Below are 15,686 nucleotides of genomic sequence, written 5' to 3'. Positions count from 1 at the left end.
TAGTATTGACAACCACTGACTAATGGGGTCAGGATTGGGGTGGATTGTTCATATTGTGCTTTGAGACTGCCTATTTTCTGCAACCTGAGTTCAGACTTGAGTAGGTATGTTTGGTCAAAACTTGTCATAGTTTAACATTGCCACTTTTTAGGAGTCTCAGTCTTTGAGCATAAAATTGGTTTTGTGCTTCTCCAGAGGGAAATCCTCTTTTCTCGACTGACTGGCTTCATAGCAACACGTATGATTGCTGAACTCCCACAAACAATACTGACCTACATTTGCAAATTAAATTGTATGTTCCATGACATTGTATTAAATTGTTCTGAACAGTCTTTCATCTTTATTTCATAACGTGTCTTGGGGTTTACACTACTTCCTGTGTGTGTACATGTAGGTTATAAGTTGAAATCTCATTCAACAAAAAAAAAATCTTAAAATCCACTCCCATTACTATTGTAAATCTGTGTGAAGTTTTGGATTTTGGAGTTCTTTTTTAAGAGACCATGTACTGGAAGATAAAAAAATGTACTGAGTTTCTTTCTTCAGTAATAATGGTATTCATCCTCAATTCTGTATTGCCGCCCATAGTTACATATGATAGAAGAGTTTCAGCTAAAATGAAAGGAAAGGGGCCGAGTTGTTAGCACGCAGGCCACACAACTAGACCCGAGTTCAATTCCACCCTCGGGCATCCATGTGTGGGGTTTGCATGTTCTCCCCATGCATGCGTGGGTTTTCCCGGGTACTCCGACTTCCTTCCACATTCCAAAAACATGCTGGGTTAATTGGCGACTCCAAATTGTCCATAGGTATGAATGTGAGCGTGAATGGTTGTTTGTCTATATGTGCCCTGGGATTGGCTGGCCACCAGTCCAGGGTGTACCCCGCCTCTCACCCGAAGACAGCTGGGATAGGCTCCAGCACCCCCGCGGTCCTCGTGAGGATAATGATGTTGATAACCAGTGATGTTGTTGTTTGGTATAGGGTGCCACTGAGGAAAACACAGGAAGCAGAACTGGAGGTAGCAGAGATGAGGATGCTGAGATTCTCATTGGGAGTGACCAGGATGGATGGGATCAGGAAAGAAAGAAAGAAAGAAAGAAAGAAAGACAGAAAGACAGAAAGACAGAAAGAAAGAAAGACAGAAAGATAGATGTACAGCGTAAACAGTAATTTGTACAAATAATTTAAATAATTTTGAATAAATAATAATAATTTAAAGGAGTACATCAGAGGGACATTACATGTTAGAGGGCTTGGAGATAAAGTCAGAGAGGCCAGATTGAGATAGTTGGGTCATTTCCAGAGGAGAGATACTGATCATATTGGTAGAAGGATGCTGCATTTAGAGCTGCCAGGTAGGAGGCGTAGAGGAAGGCCAAAGAGGAGGTTTATGGATGTAGTGAAGGAGGACATGAGGGTAGTTGGTGTGAGAGAGACAGATGCGGAAGACAGGGTTGGATGGAGGCGGTTGATTTGCTGTGGTGACCCCTGAAGGGAAAAGCCGAAAGAGAAAGAAGAAGAAGTTACCTTACATTTATGGATAATTTTGTGGTTGTGGGGATGCAAATAAAGATTAATTATAATGTTTGGGTTAGTGCGACTAGCAGCATTCCAATAGACTTTGCTATTTGTTTAGCTAAGTCCATTGTTTGTCCATTACGGTCTGTGTTGATAAGGGACAGGAGAGGGACAGTCCGCCTTCGTTGAAAGCCAGCAGAAGAAAGAAACTTAACATTTACAAAGTTCAAATTGAAGTAACTTGGTAAAATCATTTGTATTAAGTAGACCCACTGGTCTACTTAACTAACTAAATTTTTCATCTTTTTTTAAATTTTTTTTTAATTCAAAATTTAACTTACCCTTATCTTTAACTTTACCCATTATTGTATCCATAAAGACAGGGGTGTTGTGTTGTAAGCAGTGATTACAAATGTTGCAAATGTGTCTGCAATGATGCTTGTCACACATAAAACAACTCCTGCACATCTATCACATTTATATAGATCGAATTTTGCTCCTGCTTGCCCAGTCTGAAATGTGCTATTGATTTTATACAAAAATGCTCCAAAGCTGCTGCAGTACATTTCTCAACTCACTGGCTCTCCAGATGGCAAGCATCTTTAGTGCTCAACTTCCTTTTCTCTGGCTGCGACAGCTCTGCTTCGCTCCATTGAGCTGAGGCAGACGTGCCTTTTGTTGTACTTTTAATGGACTTAATTTGAAACACACGATCAGGACAGTACAGACAGTGACCTTGGTCAAGCAATGGAGAGATAATGAGGTTTCTCGTTTATATGTGATTAGTGATTCATGGTGTAATTATTACCGAGTGGAAAAACAAATAGCTACAGTAGAGAGACTCCGATTTGATATTCAGTGATACATCGGTGTTCATTATGATTTTTTTCCAAAAGACTATGACTATGACAATTGAAAGGTGAGGCAATTTTTCACATAGGAAATAATGTAATACAGACACCCAACAACACTACATTTTATAAATAATAATTATAGTTTCACATGCAGAAAACAATGCAAAATAATTATGTTTTTCATCTTTATCAAATTGCTGACACTCGCAAGTTGCTTTGGCCTCATGGCAGGTTATTTAGCAGCCGGACAGTGAGTCATGAACGCATAGGGTACTTTGTTTGGGCACTCGTTTTGGCGGAACCACACAGTTGAAGGAAAATGGACAAATTTGTTACATGCAATACCGTATTAAAAAGCAAAAACCAAAATCACACAAAAACTAAGGTTAATGAAAACTGAGATTTGACTGCACAGCAGATATCATGTATTCATTTATACATCAATCTGTAAAAACACAGGCAACAATCCAAACACAAAACAAACAAAATGCAGAATACACGTTCCAGGTGTTCTTTTCTGCAGTTTTGACTCGCTTATACTACAAAGCTTGGACAGTGAAAGAAAGAAGAGACCTGAAGCACACATTGTGCTTCATTTGTTCTGTTTGCATAAGGCAAAAAGACACCATAATCCACTGGGGGAAACACAAGAAGAGGTGGTACAGTCAAAATGGAAGCAAAAGCCAGAGGGAATCCATTTGTCTTGACTTGCTTTGCACACATTTACAATGATAATCCACAGCTAAGGAAATGCCAGAATTTTGATAAAGAATTGAAGAAATAAGTAACTAAAAACATGAAGGGGGTGTCTGTGTTGATCTCGCTGCCATATCATGTCTTTGGCGAAAATCACATATTCAATAAATGTATCTAACCTTAGATGTGCATGTATCCCTTCAATTCCCAATTTCTATGTCTTAACAAGTGTTTTATGCATGTAAAACTACAATTGTAAAAGTATAAATAGATGTTTTAGGGCTTGTGGTGTGACTGTATTCAATGGCAAAGAACTACAGAGTCAGTCACTGATGACATCATAGACAGGCGTTGGAGCTGAATTCCACTTCTTCTTTCCATGCATTAGTAAGCTACTAGGCTGCTAACAAGGACGGTTTGTGATAAAGTACATCATGATTGAACTAATAACACAAGGAGATGTGCACCATATTACATATAGTATGCTAACCGGAAAATGTACGCAAACTGAGGCAAAGTTTTGACATAAATGTTCTCATCAGTTAATGGTGGCACCAGCTGACGATCCTGCAGCTGACCTCATGGCACCGATGGATATGCTTTAGACCAAGACGTCAAGGCAGGAGAGAACACTTTACCTGTGCAATAGTCTACGTTAAACCGAAAAACGTGTTAACCGGGGCATACGCTAACTGAGGTTTGCCTCTAATTGAGTTAATCATTTGTGTTCATTAATTAGTGATGTGACTTATGGCAAAACCAAATACATTATCAAAGTTCTGATCAGGGCATACTCACACAGAGCCAGAAATGGGCAAACTAAGGTCTACGGCAGGGGTCTCAAACTCAATTTACCTGAGGGCCATGGGAGCTCGGGTCTGGGTGAGGTGGGGCCGCATCAGGTTTATTAAAAAAAACAAAAAAATAAATAACAAAGAAACTGTCTTCAATGCTTTTGCTTCTGCTATACCCTACACTTTTTCAGTGTTTTGATATCAGTCATGGATGATGAGAGAAAAAGCAAAATAGGCAGGCTTGCCCGCGTATGGGCGGGGCAAAATTACGTAAATTGTGTCTGGTGTGCAAACAGCTTTAAATTGTCATTTCTGGGTACATGAAACCATACAGCACCCATATCAAACTTGTGCGGGCCGCACTAACATTAAACTTTCACATCAAGCATCCGCAAGTTTGAGGCCCAAACATTTCCAAATTCATTTTTAAATATTCAACAATGAAGCTATAGCCAGCAATAGGATTTGACAGCAAACAGGCTCACCTCACATCAAAAAGTAAATGACTTACTTTCTTCTTTAAAAACACAATAATTAACAGAATACAGCCTTTAAAAACTTGGCTATTTCACCAGCTATGTTTGGTGTGGCAGCTGGCTAACCATGCATTTGATTTATCAATTTGAGTTGCGAACTATGAAGCATTACATGCGGCTGCTCAGAGGTTTTAAAATCTAAGATGTCACTGAACTGATGAATAGAGCAGGGAGAGGCTGCATACTGGCCCATATGTCACTGTCCAAAGAGATGAGGGACCCCGCCTGCCACAATGTTAACACAAAAAACTCCAGTGTTGAGCTTTTTATATGATAAGTGAGAAAAACCAGCAGTTTGTGGGTTACCATTTGCTAAACTTCAGCTTCACCAAAGAGCAGACAAACATCTTCTTCCAGTTACTACATAAAGTGTCCAGAACTGCAATTGCTTAATATCAATGTAAAATACAAACAGGATCTGTGTCAGCACATTTCAACAGTTTTGACACTTTTAATGATGATAACGGTTTATATCCTGGTAGTGGTTCATAACCCTGCGGGAACTACTAGTACTCCAATTAGAGGCTGCGTTAATGATGAAACATGCATTTACACACGTTTTGTCTATATTCACAGCTGTACAGCTCATTAGACTTTGGGAGAAAATGGCAGCTCGTTCATGAACACGTCACCCCGACAAGATTCTACTGGTGAGTCATCTTGTTTCACATCTTTTTTGTTTTCTTCACTTTTGAACGCAGAGGCCCTTGTTTGTGACTGAGCAAGTGAAATTGATGCATGGCTGACTGATGATGCTACTAAAATATTGCACCCTTGATACAATCAGGCAGATATTAATCTTCTCCTCCGGAGCACACTTTGCTTTCAGTATCCAGAGACATGTTGCCTTACACTTCATTTCTCTTATGTCTTGCTTATTGCTGGCAATTATTGTTTGTATGTTTGGTGAGGATACAAAAACACAGTCAAAAAAATCTGCTGTTAGCTCCAAATTAGAAACGAGACGGAGTTACACTTTACCAGTTATACTTTCATAAAACGTGCATCTAAACGTGAGACTAATCAATACAAACTGAACTACCGGCTTTTCAAGAAAATGTCTTACTATAAATGTTGATTCATATAGAAACCCACATATGTAAGAGGAGATGATGGTGTGTACACTCACATGCCTGGACACACAAGCCTATTTGAAACAGGTGATCAGCATGTGGTAGACTTGTCTTGGAGACAGGAGGCATCTATAGATTGAGCAGATAATCATAGTAAGTTAGTGTGACATGAACATGCAGAAATACATACAGTATATACGTTAAAGATAAACCAATCGGACTGAATAGCCAGTTTAACAAGTCAGAGCTATGGCTACATCGGTATAGGAGCCATGAATCCTTAGATTAATCGGTTGTAGAGACACGTTCAACAAGACAAGCAATTTGTTGACGGTGTGCCTCTTAAACAATGCAAGAGCCCAACCAATATTGTTTTTGCATCATATCATAACCCGTGTATCAGTGTGCATCCAATTGTCCATCACAGAGATTTGCAACCCTTGTATGTCAACACATTAAGGGAACTTAAATTCGTCAAATCAAATGGAATAATGGACAACAAAACATTTTACACGCAAAGAGCAAACCATATTTTCCTGATAGATGCATATATATTTCAAAAACGAAGGTTTAGGCTTTGTTCTATTCTTACAACGTAATCTATTTTTAGCGTAAGTTGGAACCTGTATTTAATCTTTACCTGAAATAACACTAGTCACTCACCCTCTGCACAGAACACATTAAGGACTTACAGTACAAAATACATTCATAAAAACATTACACTTATCTTTAAAAAAAAATTAAGATTAAGATATGCCTTTATTCGTCCCTCAGTGGGGAAATTTGTATATAAATATAATACATTTTTTTTTGTTCAATCAGAATTTTTTAAAAGAAAATTGTTGACCATTTTTTGACCATTTTATGTCATGTTATTCTGTGATCTGCCATTCACTTAGGTCTGTGTCGGGTCTAGACAAGGAGCCGGATCTTGTTCACATGGAAGCCCACACCCCAGATGGAAGTGAGTTTATGCTACACACGTGTACATCACAAAATTCCCCAAGGTAACAAGTAGGACGTGCGTGGCAAATAAACGACTATATTTCTTTGAACTGACATGGTTTATCTTCTGTACAATGTTGTCTTCCTAATTGCCTCGATAACAGGCGTCAAGCGCCTCCGTATATGCAAATGTTTATGCAAGTTAGTGCTTGCATGTGATTGCTATACGACGAACAGGGTGTGATGTTATTTGGAAAATGACTTGACATCAAATTAAACTGCATGAACAAGGATTAGACAAGTGTGCTTCTACAAGGCAATGACTAACATCCATTCCAATATTATTTAAATGATCTATGGTATGTTATCATGGAAGTATTCATAGAATGCAGCATGTTACTGAGGGACTAGTGGGTGGGGTGTAAAGCACTAACTGTATGCCTAATGTGTAGGTGTGCAGTACGTCACATGCAGAGTGCAGATATGCACAGAAGCCAACAGGAACTATCCCTTTTCAGGATACATTGACATCAGCTCATTGGTGGTTCAGGATGACTACATCTTCATACAGGTGGCTATTCACATTTGGACTTACATTTTCTTTTGAATACAATATGCAGCAGAATAAAAAAAAAAATAGATGACATTTTGTATGAAAAGGCAAGAGAAGCAGAGTGCTAGTTTTGTGTTCGTCTCCCTGACCTTTGACAGTTCTATTCCAACTGCTAAGGAGGTCGTGCCAGTTTGTGTGCAACCTCTTATCGTGTGTGATATTTCAACAAGTATTTTTTTTTATTTATTTAGAATGAGTTCGTAGTCTTTGAAAGGCGGGTCATTCGGGCCATGTTCACACAAAATCACATTTCCCCCACCCGGGTTTTTTAAAAATGTGATTCACCCAAGTGGAGTTTTAAAGAAAATAACTTTAGATACAAATAAAAAGGGAAAAACACAAATATTTTTCAGTTCGTTAAACAATATAATAAATGGGTCGAAGAATGTGTCTTTTTTATTCTCTTAATGAACAACCTGTACTAACATAAAAAAAAAACCCTCCTTGGGGTGATGTGCGGCGCCTTGCCTGGGTTTTGGCTGTGGGGTGAGGGAGTGTGTACCAGGGGTGCTCGGGCTCTCCAGGAGCTGAATAGCAGACAATCTCTGCCTTTCAGTCACCCGATCAACAAACATTTATTTTATGATTCATTCGTTAATTAGAATTATTTATTTATTATTTTTTGTTTAACTTAACGCAACTTAATTTACCCTTTCTTATATTTATACATGTTTTTGTCTTGTTTTCTCACCAATATAGCACAATTATGTGACTCTGTACTATTATCGTATTACCACTTTTTTTTTCCTCTATTCTTTTTTCTTTTACACATTCGACCTGTTTCCTGTTGGTATACATCCTCCCTTCCTCCTGCTGACCGTCCTATGTCTATGTATTGCTTCATTGTTTCACCTTTTCATCTATGTTAGTAAATATCCACCTTATATGATTAACACAGTTGTAAATACACGCTTAATGTTTGCAAAAAAATATATATAATAATTAAATTTAAAAAAAAAATCCAAATTAGTCAGTGCCTCACTAAAAATGACCATCACAGCACGTCACTGGTGCTTTCTCTATTGGCAGGAAATAAAGTCATTTTTTTCCACGGCGTAACATACAGCACATTGACAATTCCAGCAAGGTCAGCATAAGCCAGAGGAACAACAAAACATTCAGAATGACAAATTTGACATGACACTTGAGACAGCATCAACACACTGAATATGTATGATATGAAAAGACTGGTGATGGCAAATTGACTGAAGCCTCTGCTATATTTCTTCAGCAATGAAATGCGACTATGGGAAAATGATCTTTACATGGTTTCATTTCCAAAAGGGGTTTCTACACTTACTATTGAAGCTATTTGTAGGAGTTGTTCTAAGATCAAAATAAATCACTACATTTATGTTTGTTAAGTTGTCATTATAAATAAATTATAGACACAATATGAATAGATTTTAAATGGTGTGGTATGAACATCATATTAGTGGGGCGGCTAGCCTAAAACCCTGACGTGCTATTGGAGCTTTGGCATTTTTAATGATCATGGGACTTGACTACAATTATTGGAATGCTTTCTGACATCCTCGCCTTATTTTTGAACATTGTCTAGCTTGGAGGTGCTGATTTGTTATAAATAAACAAGCTGAGAAAGGGTACGGTTGCCATTAGCCGCTAGCCGTGTGCCTTGAAAAATCCGTCCAAATCATTATTTGTAGTTTCCAAACTCTAGAAGAACCACTGTCTATTCTTCATAGAAACTCAGTCACCAATGCGTGGATGATTTTTGGGGAACTGGATAGCCGTGCAAACACTCCTGTAGGTGATGCCATTTGTCGTGCAACACTACTGCGGGAATTACTTTCCCTTAGCCAAGCTAGGCTATACTTTTCTTTTGAGGGTTTTTTTCTTTAAAATACAGTAATTTTGCCTATACTGATTGAAAGGTGAGTGAGTGGTCTCACTCCTACTATGCTCAGTATCAACTGTATATGCGAGCACACTTGGCTTGCAGGGCCTCAAAGCTAATGACAATATTCCAACACCCTATGCTGTGTTGCTCCATGCAGTGTTTGCATAGGGTCTAGACCAGGGGTCAGCAACCCGCGGCTCCAGAGCCGCATGTGGCTCTCCAGCCTCTTTGTTGCGGCTCCCTTTGCAATGCTTGAATATTTTTTAGCACCCGTGTGGTGAAAATGCACGTCTTTGTTATGAGTTTACAAAAATCCAACTTTGTGTGAGACCATGAATGCATCCTGACTGAGTTCTGACTGGTGACTGAATGAGCAGACAGGATGCTATCCAGTTCTCTCTGACAGGTTAACATGAAGGGAAATGAGTAATACTTTGAGTTATTTGAGTTATTAATTATTATTAATGAGTTATTTGACGATTCTAAAAAATAAATTAGAGCTCATTTAAAAACAAAAGTTTATCTCCAGTACTAGCAAGAGTACTCCAACTCGTCTTTTTTTTCCCCTCCAATGTTGTTTTAAACATACAACGTTTTGCGGCTCCAGGCTATTTTTCTTTAGTGGGCAAGTGGGTGAAATGGCTCTTTTCATAGTAAAGGTTGCCGACCCCTGGTCTAGACTTTGCAGACAGCACACAAGGCTTAGTTAGGGAACATAAATGTTTCCCTTGACGCAGAATAATGGGACTATTGATTAGCCTATGGTTTATTTACCAAAGTCCACTTTAGAATCCTTGCGTTACGAAGGCAGCATCCCTTGAATGCAAACCAAGAGATGGCTGTGAATGTCCATCTTGGAAAACCAAGAGTCTGTTAGACTTGACAAAACTTGGAAAAACAGAAAGCCAAACACAGATGCAACAGAGCGTTATTATATATATGCATTATTTATCATCAGAAATTGTATATGGTCTTTACAAAATGGACACATACAGTATCAATGAGTTTTAGAACAAAAGCATCCTAACACATGTACCTGTTGTGTTTTTGTTGCAGTATATTCATCCATTATATCCTATTTGTAGGTGCCCACATCGGGAAGAGCCACCTATTATGTTTCCTACAAGAGAGACGTATTCATACAAATCAAACTCCCAAAGTATTCCCTGCCAAAGGTAAAGTAAAGCTGATTTAACAACTAACTCTGTTTCATGTTTTAATTCCAGTGTGACAGTTTGAATCAAGTTCGTTATCTTTATCTGTTCTTGCTCCTGGAATATACAGTATATCATCAAATTGAAATGTACGAGTTTCTAAAATGCCCGAAGCCATATACTCCCCTCTGGTCATAACTCCCGTTAATCTCTCTCTGCTCCCTGAAAGGATTTACACATTGTCAGCACGGATGAGAAGCAGGTATTTGCAGCAGTGCAGGAGTGGAACCAGAATGACACCTATAACCTCTACTTGTCTGACACAAGCGGGATCTACTTCACCTTGGCCATGGAAAATGTCAAGACTACAAGGGGCATCGGAGGAAACCAGATGCTGGATTTGTATGAGGTATATTTCCCATTGGTTATACATATGATGATGAAGATTCTAGGTGATTAAATCTAAGAAGTCACAGGTGCTGTAATATTCTTACTGCTACTTGGGACTTCTCACCATGATGCATTAGAACTACTGTAGTTACAGGCCAAATCTACACATAAAGGTGCTTGAAAGGGTGCATGACTTTGTGCTCAGTACAAGCATTTACTGTGCTGGCTGCTTATATATTCTATGCTTCAACTTTGCTGTAAAATTGATCATTAAGTGGATCTACCAATTTTACACATCAAGATTCTCTGCATCAGAAAACGCTTGAGGTTATGTTGAAGCAAACTGAGCTTTCAATATTGGCTGTGTTGTGTGTGGTTTAAACTAAGGGGTGATGTGTCAAATGACCGCAAATTGGAGGGAGTCATACCACTATACAGGCCATTTTTCAATCCCTCCCCCCAGGGCAAGGGACATAACAATGCAATATTGCCCCCACCACTGCCAATTACCACCTCACCCTTTGACTAGAGGGGAGCACAGGTCTCCCTAGTCCAAGAGCACACCTATGAGTATATCCCAAGCTGAAAAATACATCATTCACCACCCAGGCAGGATGAGCAAGTAACCAAAGAATCAGGGTGGCCCGAGTCCTTCAGCTCAACCACAACAAAGCCCACTTTTGTTGTTAACAATTAATACCAGCTTGGGTTGTCTAAAATGCTGTACTTTGTTGTACTTGTAGTTGTCAATATTTTGACAGCCGATTTGATACACTTCAAGATATACACAGAACAATTCAATATGATTTGATTCGATTCCACGATTAACATTTGTTAATTTGTTGTCGAAATCAATCTTATTTTATCAAATAAAGAAGCCAATTTTATAAAAGTGCCATTTTTGCAGTATTTTCAGATGTGTAAAACACCACATCATATCCCCGAGCATGCTGTCAGGCACTGGCAAAAATGAAGTCAAACGACTTTCCAAAAATACATGTTTGATGGAAAATATATCGGTAAAACACAGAAGTCCTAACCTTCAATTAATAATAATAAAAAAAGTAACGAGTACAAAGCTACAGTACAAAGCTAAAGTACATCTACTCTCATCTTCAGTCATGGTAAGATACAAGAGCATGTGTGGAAATTGTTTCGCTAGCGCCCACTCCCTCCCGTAGTTTAAGATCCCTACAATGGATTAATCTAACAAACAATGGCTCATTTTTATCAATACAGGAGGTTTCTACCAATGCAGCCGGATATCCAGTCGCATCGGTTTATCGTTCACAAACCTAACTATGTTGATTCTCAGTCATCCAGGTCATGTTAATGATCTCTGCCAGTGGGCCCCCTCATCCCAGAACATATAGGAAAAAAAGGCCATTCTTAATGAGATACTCTGCCATGGCCTCTGGACTTTAATGGCCTTGTAAGCCTGCTAGGTACTGCATGTGTTCGAATCAGCATTCATTACAGGGAAGCGGTATAGTCATCTTTACCACACCCTCTGTTAACGTACTATAGTTTATCACTTTGACACTGGCAGGTGTGACGGTGTGAGTAAGCAACAAGCAACTGTGTCAGTGCTGTGGTAATTAACAAGGCTTTCTGCTGTGGGAGTCTATATCTGTGTGCACCTCTTCTTGTAGTTAAAGCGTTCAACCTTGAAGACTTAGATACATGTCATGATGTACATAGGGATGTGGCGCTCCCGTCCAAACATGGGGGCTGCTGCGGTGCACTTGGATCGCTCTTGTCCTACGCTCACAGAAGCTGGGGCAGGTTCAAGTCCCAATCACGATGCTTCCAGCACAATGGCTAGTCGGGTGGCTCGGGTGCAACTCTTTCAAGCACGCTGTCGCATTGTCACAATGTGCAGATTCTCCTGATGATCACCCATCAGCAAATCTCACTGAAAACCTCATCCTTTGTTGTTGATATGTTGTTGTTGTTTGTTGTGAGACTCGTCTGGCACACCAAAGCCATAGAACCACTCAACAAGTACACAGCGGTGATGATGGCGCTCCGGTCCAGGAGGGCAAAGACTTAGGGCATCTTGGTTGGATAATCTTAGCTACAAGGATACACTCCTGATGAAATTTTCAAGAATTTACATTTTTCACTGTTGGATGTTAAGGATGTTCTGTGGAGCCCATTGCAGTGTGCCGTTGCTGATGAGGTTGGAGACAATAAGGCATTTTAAACTTCATCAAAGATCCTGAGGGTTATGGAACAGAAAAGTTATGGCACACAAAAATAAAACTCTATAAAATGTCACCGCCACTGAGGCGACACAGTCCATCAGATGGCATCTAGGAGAGCAGGGTTTTAAGAAGAAAACACATCTTCAAAGGTCCCATCTCCTGCCCATTTGGAATTTGCGCAAACTGGAAGAAAGTTGTATTCTCTGGTGAGAAAAAATGTAACCTGGTGGCTTCTAACATGAATGGCATGACAATGAGACACTACCTGAGATGTTTTCCACAAGTCACAGTAGAGGGGGCGCCATCGTGAACTGAGGTGGTTTGTCTTTCAATGGAACAATCGAGCTTCAGGTTGTGCAGGGGCGTCAAAAGGCTGCACAACCATATGTGTGGTATAGTTACAGTATTGTAATAAAATAATATTTACTGTAAGACTTTATTCTTGAATTATTTCTAATGAGCTGTGTGAAGTTGATTCATGTTGCGGGGGCATCCCTCATGACTGAAGGCCCTCTTCTGTGTGGGTAATGACTGGGTTTTCCAACAGGATCAATCATCTCCATCTTCACCATCTAGAGCAACATTCCCACAGCCTCCTGGAAAACACCGGCGTCAAGCATGCCGAACCAATTTGCGAGGTATTTGCCAAAAATGGTACAGCTACTTTGTCCTGGGAATATTACTTCTCTTTAGTGTTTTTTAAACTTTTGTCTTAAACTTTTCATCAGCTGATAAACAGGGTATTTCAGTTTAATGGTTATTTCCAATAAATTGCGTAATCTATATTTATTTGTGCATTTAGAACCTCCTTAAGAACCAAAAGTGCAAAATGTACATTATTGCAACGTTTTAATTGGACTTACAGTAACATTTTGTTCAGGAGTGTATCAGGGTTTCCCTGCTGTGAGACGCTTCATCTAGTACTGCTGCAAGGAGGTGTGTGCCCCCTGTGGGCAATGTATGTAATGCAGCAATGCCCACAGAGCATCACATCTTGATGTCACCCTGGCGGGTAGAATTCGGATCGAAGGCATTGGAAGGTTTCGGTGACTCTCAAATGGCCTGCCCTCACTATGGCCAAGCTGGAACATTTTCCAAGGTTTCCCCCGCCTCTTGCCCAAAGACAGCTGGGATAGGCTCCAGCACCCCCAACCCTCGTGAGGATAAGCGGGAGAAAATGAATCAATGAACTTGCTGGGATCAGAAGCTGGAAGGTGTCTTGGTTGCCCATGGTGGTTTTCCAGTAGTGATGGGAGACGTGGTTTTTCCTGATGAGGCTGAACCACTGTGATCACAGAGCCTTGTACAACAGCCACCAGCTTCCAATAGGTAATACAGTAGTTTCTCTCGGGACAGCAAAGGACACAGCTGTAGTGGTGGAGGACCTGATCATTGGCGATGATAGTGGCGCCTGTGACGGAACAACCGTATGCTGAAGCTGCTGTCTCTGTGCCTCACATTGGGGTTGCATTCCCTTGCATGAACACATTTGGCTTCACTTGGGTCCTATGACATGAAAGCAAACTACTTAAGGTGAGCTTGTTAAAAATTTGAGGTAAAAGTGATGAATGGAGCTTCCTTAATGGGGAGCTATGATGCTTTTTCCACTTTTCTGACCCATAAATGTAGTTAGAATGTTGTATTATTGTGTTAAACCATGCCAGAGTTTCAGATACTCAGGTTTGCACATTTGGAAGTGAGCCGTGAAAGACGTTCGTCATGTCACAGACGGGGGGACTTCCTATATGATTCGCCACCACTTTGGGCGTGTGACCAGTCACAGCAGAGTGGGCATGCCCGGAGGTGGGCTGTGGGTGGAATAAATGAAAAATGACCGTTTTGGCAGGTAGCACAAATCAAAGGAAATAAAGCTGGTATAGGTGCAGATTTTGGAGAATCTAAAAAGTTTTTGATGTGGCTCATTGTGTGTAGCTGCTCTATAGAAGACCACAACTCAATACAAAGGTACACATGCTGAAGGTAAAGCTTTTAAATCAGTGAAATGCTGATGGGAATGCATCTTCCTTGCTTTGACAGAAACAGTTTGTGTGTTTGTGTGACAGCCAGTGTCAGCACACGTAAAAAAGGTGTCGTCATGCAAGGATTACTGCAGTGACAGTTAGGCTGGGTCAGAAGAAGAAAGGAAGAACCTCTGTAGGTACGATACATTTATTCTGTATGCCACGTGTCTCAATAAGTGTCAAATAAGGCTCCTATTAGTGACACTTACACAACAGTAACTTTCCAAGAAAATGGTTGCATTCAACTAGAACCCCCCACTTCGTAACCATTTGGAGTGACTGCCGTTTTCTTACACTTTGCTTAGGTATGTTCAGGTTATGCGTGACCGCTGAGCAACTACCAGCAAAATGTTTCAGAATGCAAGACATTTCTGTGTGTGCGTGTGTGTGTGTTGTAATGAAGGAGATTCCCTCTCTTTTGGAATAAAATCTTTTCACAGCAAGGTGTCACTTATTAATGGATGTCATTTTTTGTCGACTGATTTACTGAGACGTGTAATTATGAGCACTTAGCACAGAAAAAGAAATGTCGATGACTGATGGTGGCTGTCATGCAGTCAACCACAAAAGCAAAGAATAAGCAGGTCATTTGCATTTAACGATGCTAGTATTTTTAAGATTGCTACCTCCACACACAAATGGCTCTTTTCATTGAACGTGTTGTGTTGGCAGGCTCCAGTGACTATAAAACAAACTGAGATACAAGCAAATGGCAAGTATGAAGCTCCAAGCCATGTCCGCCTGTAGTTTTAGTAGTATTCCCCGATAGCCGATTGGGTGCCTTTTAAATGGGGGGGGGATGGTTCGGCGGATTTGCATCCTTCAGCCATCATACAGACTGCAGAGCTGTCTATACAGGGAGGGGTTGTTATATTTTTTGTTGTAACTCCACATGACCTGAGGGATTTCTGACATTTTGCAGAGGATTTTAGTGATTTTGAAACCATGATTTTTTTAATAACACAGTATACCTTAAGATCAGTAACCAGCCAAGGATGTCCACAGTGCGGCCCAGGGGTCA

General features: G+C 40.1%; 1 protein-coding gene across 1 annotated transcript in view; it reads left to right on the top strand.

Moving 5' to 3' along the window:
• The window catches only part of LOC131137935 (VPS10 domain-containing receptor SorCS3-like), a 170,606-nt gene that overhangs the window by 113,198 nt on the left and 41,722 nt on the right, over positions 1-15,686 (top strand). Inside the window, exons 5-9 of the mRNA XM_058086792.1 lie at positions 4,978-5,051; positions 6,374-6,438; positions 6,872-6,990; positions 9,979-10,068; positions 10,277-10,456. Coding sequence (XP_057942775.1) covers positions 4,978-5,051; positions 6,374-6,438; positions 6,872-6,990; positions 9,979-10,068; positions 10,277-10,456 — 528 coding nt within the window. The remainder of the gene's footprint in view (positions 1-4,977; positions 5,052-6,373; positions 6,439-6,871; positions 6,991-9,978; positions 10,069-10,276; positions 10,457-15,686) is intronic.

Source organism: Doryrhamphus excisus, chromosome 1 (genome assembly GCF_030265055.1).
Source record: "Doryrhamphus excisus isolate RoL2022-K1 chromosome 1, RoL_Dexc_1.0, whole genome shotgun sequence".
Lineage (NCBI taxonomy): Eukaryota > Metazoa > Chordata > Actinopteri > Syngnathiformes > Syngnathidae > Doryrhamphus > Doryrhamphus excisus.
Note: the sequence above shows the minus strand (reverse complement) of the source record. Positions and strands in the feature narration are given on the sequence as shown.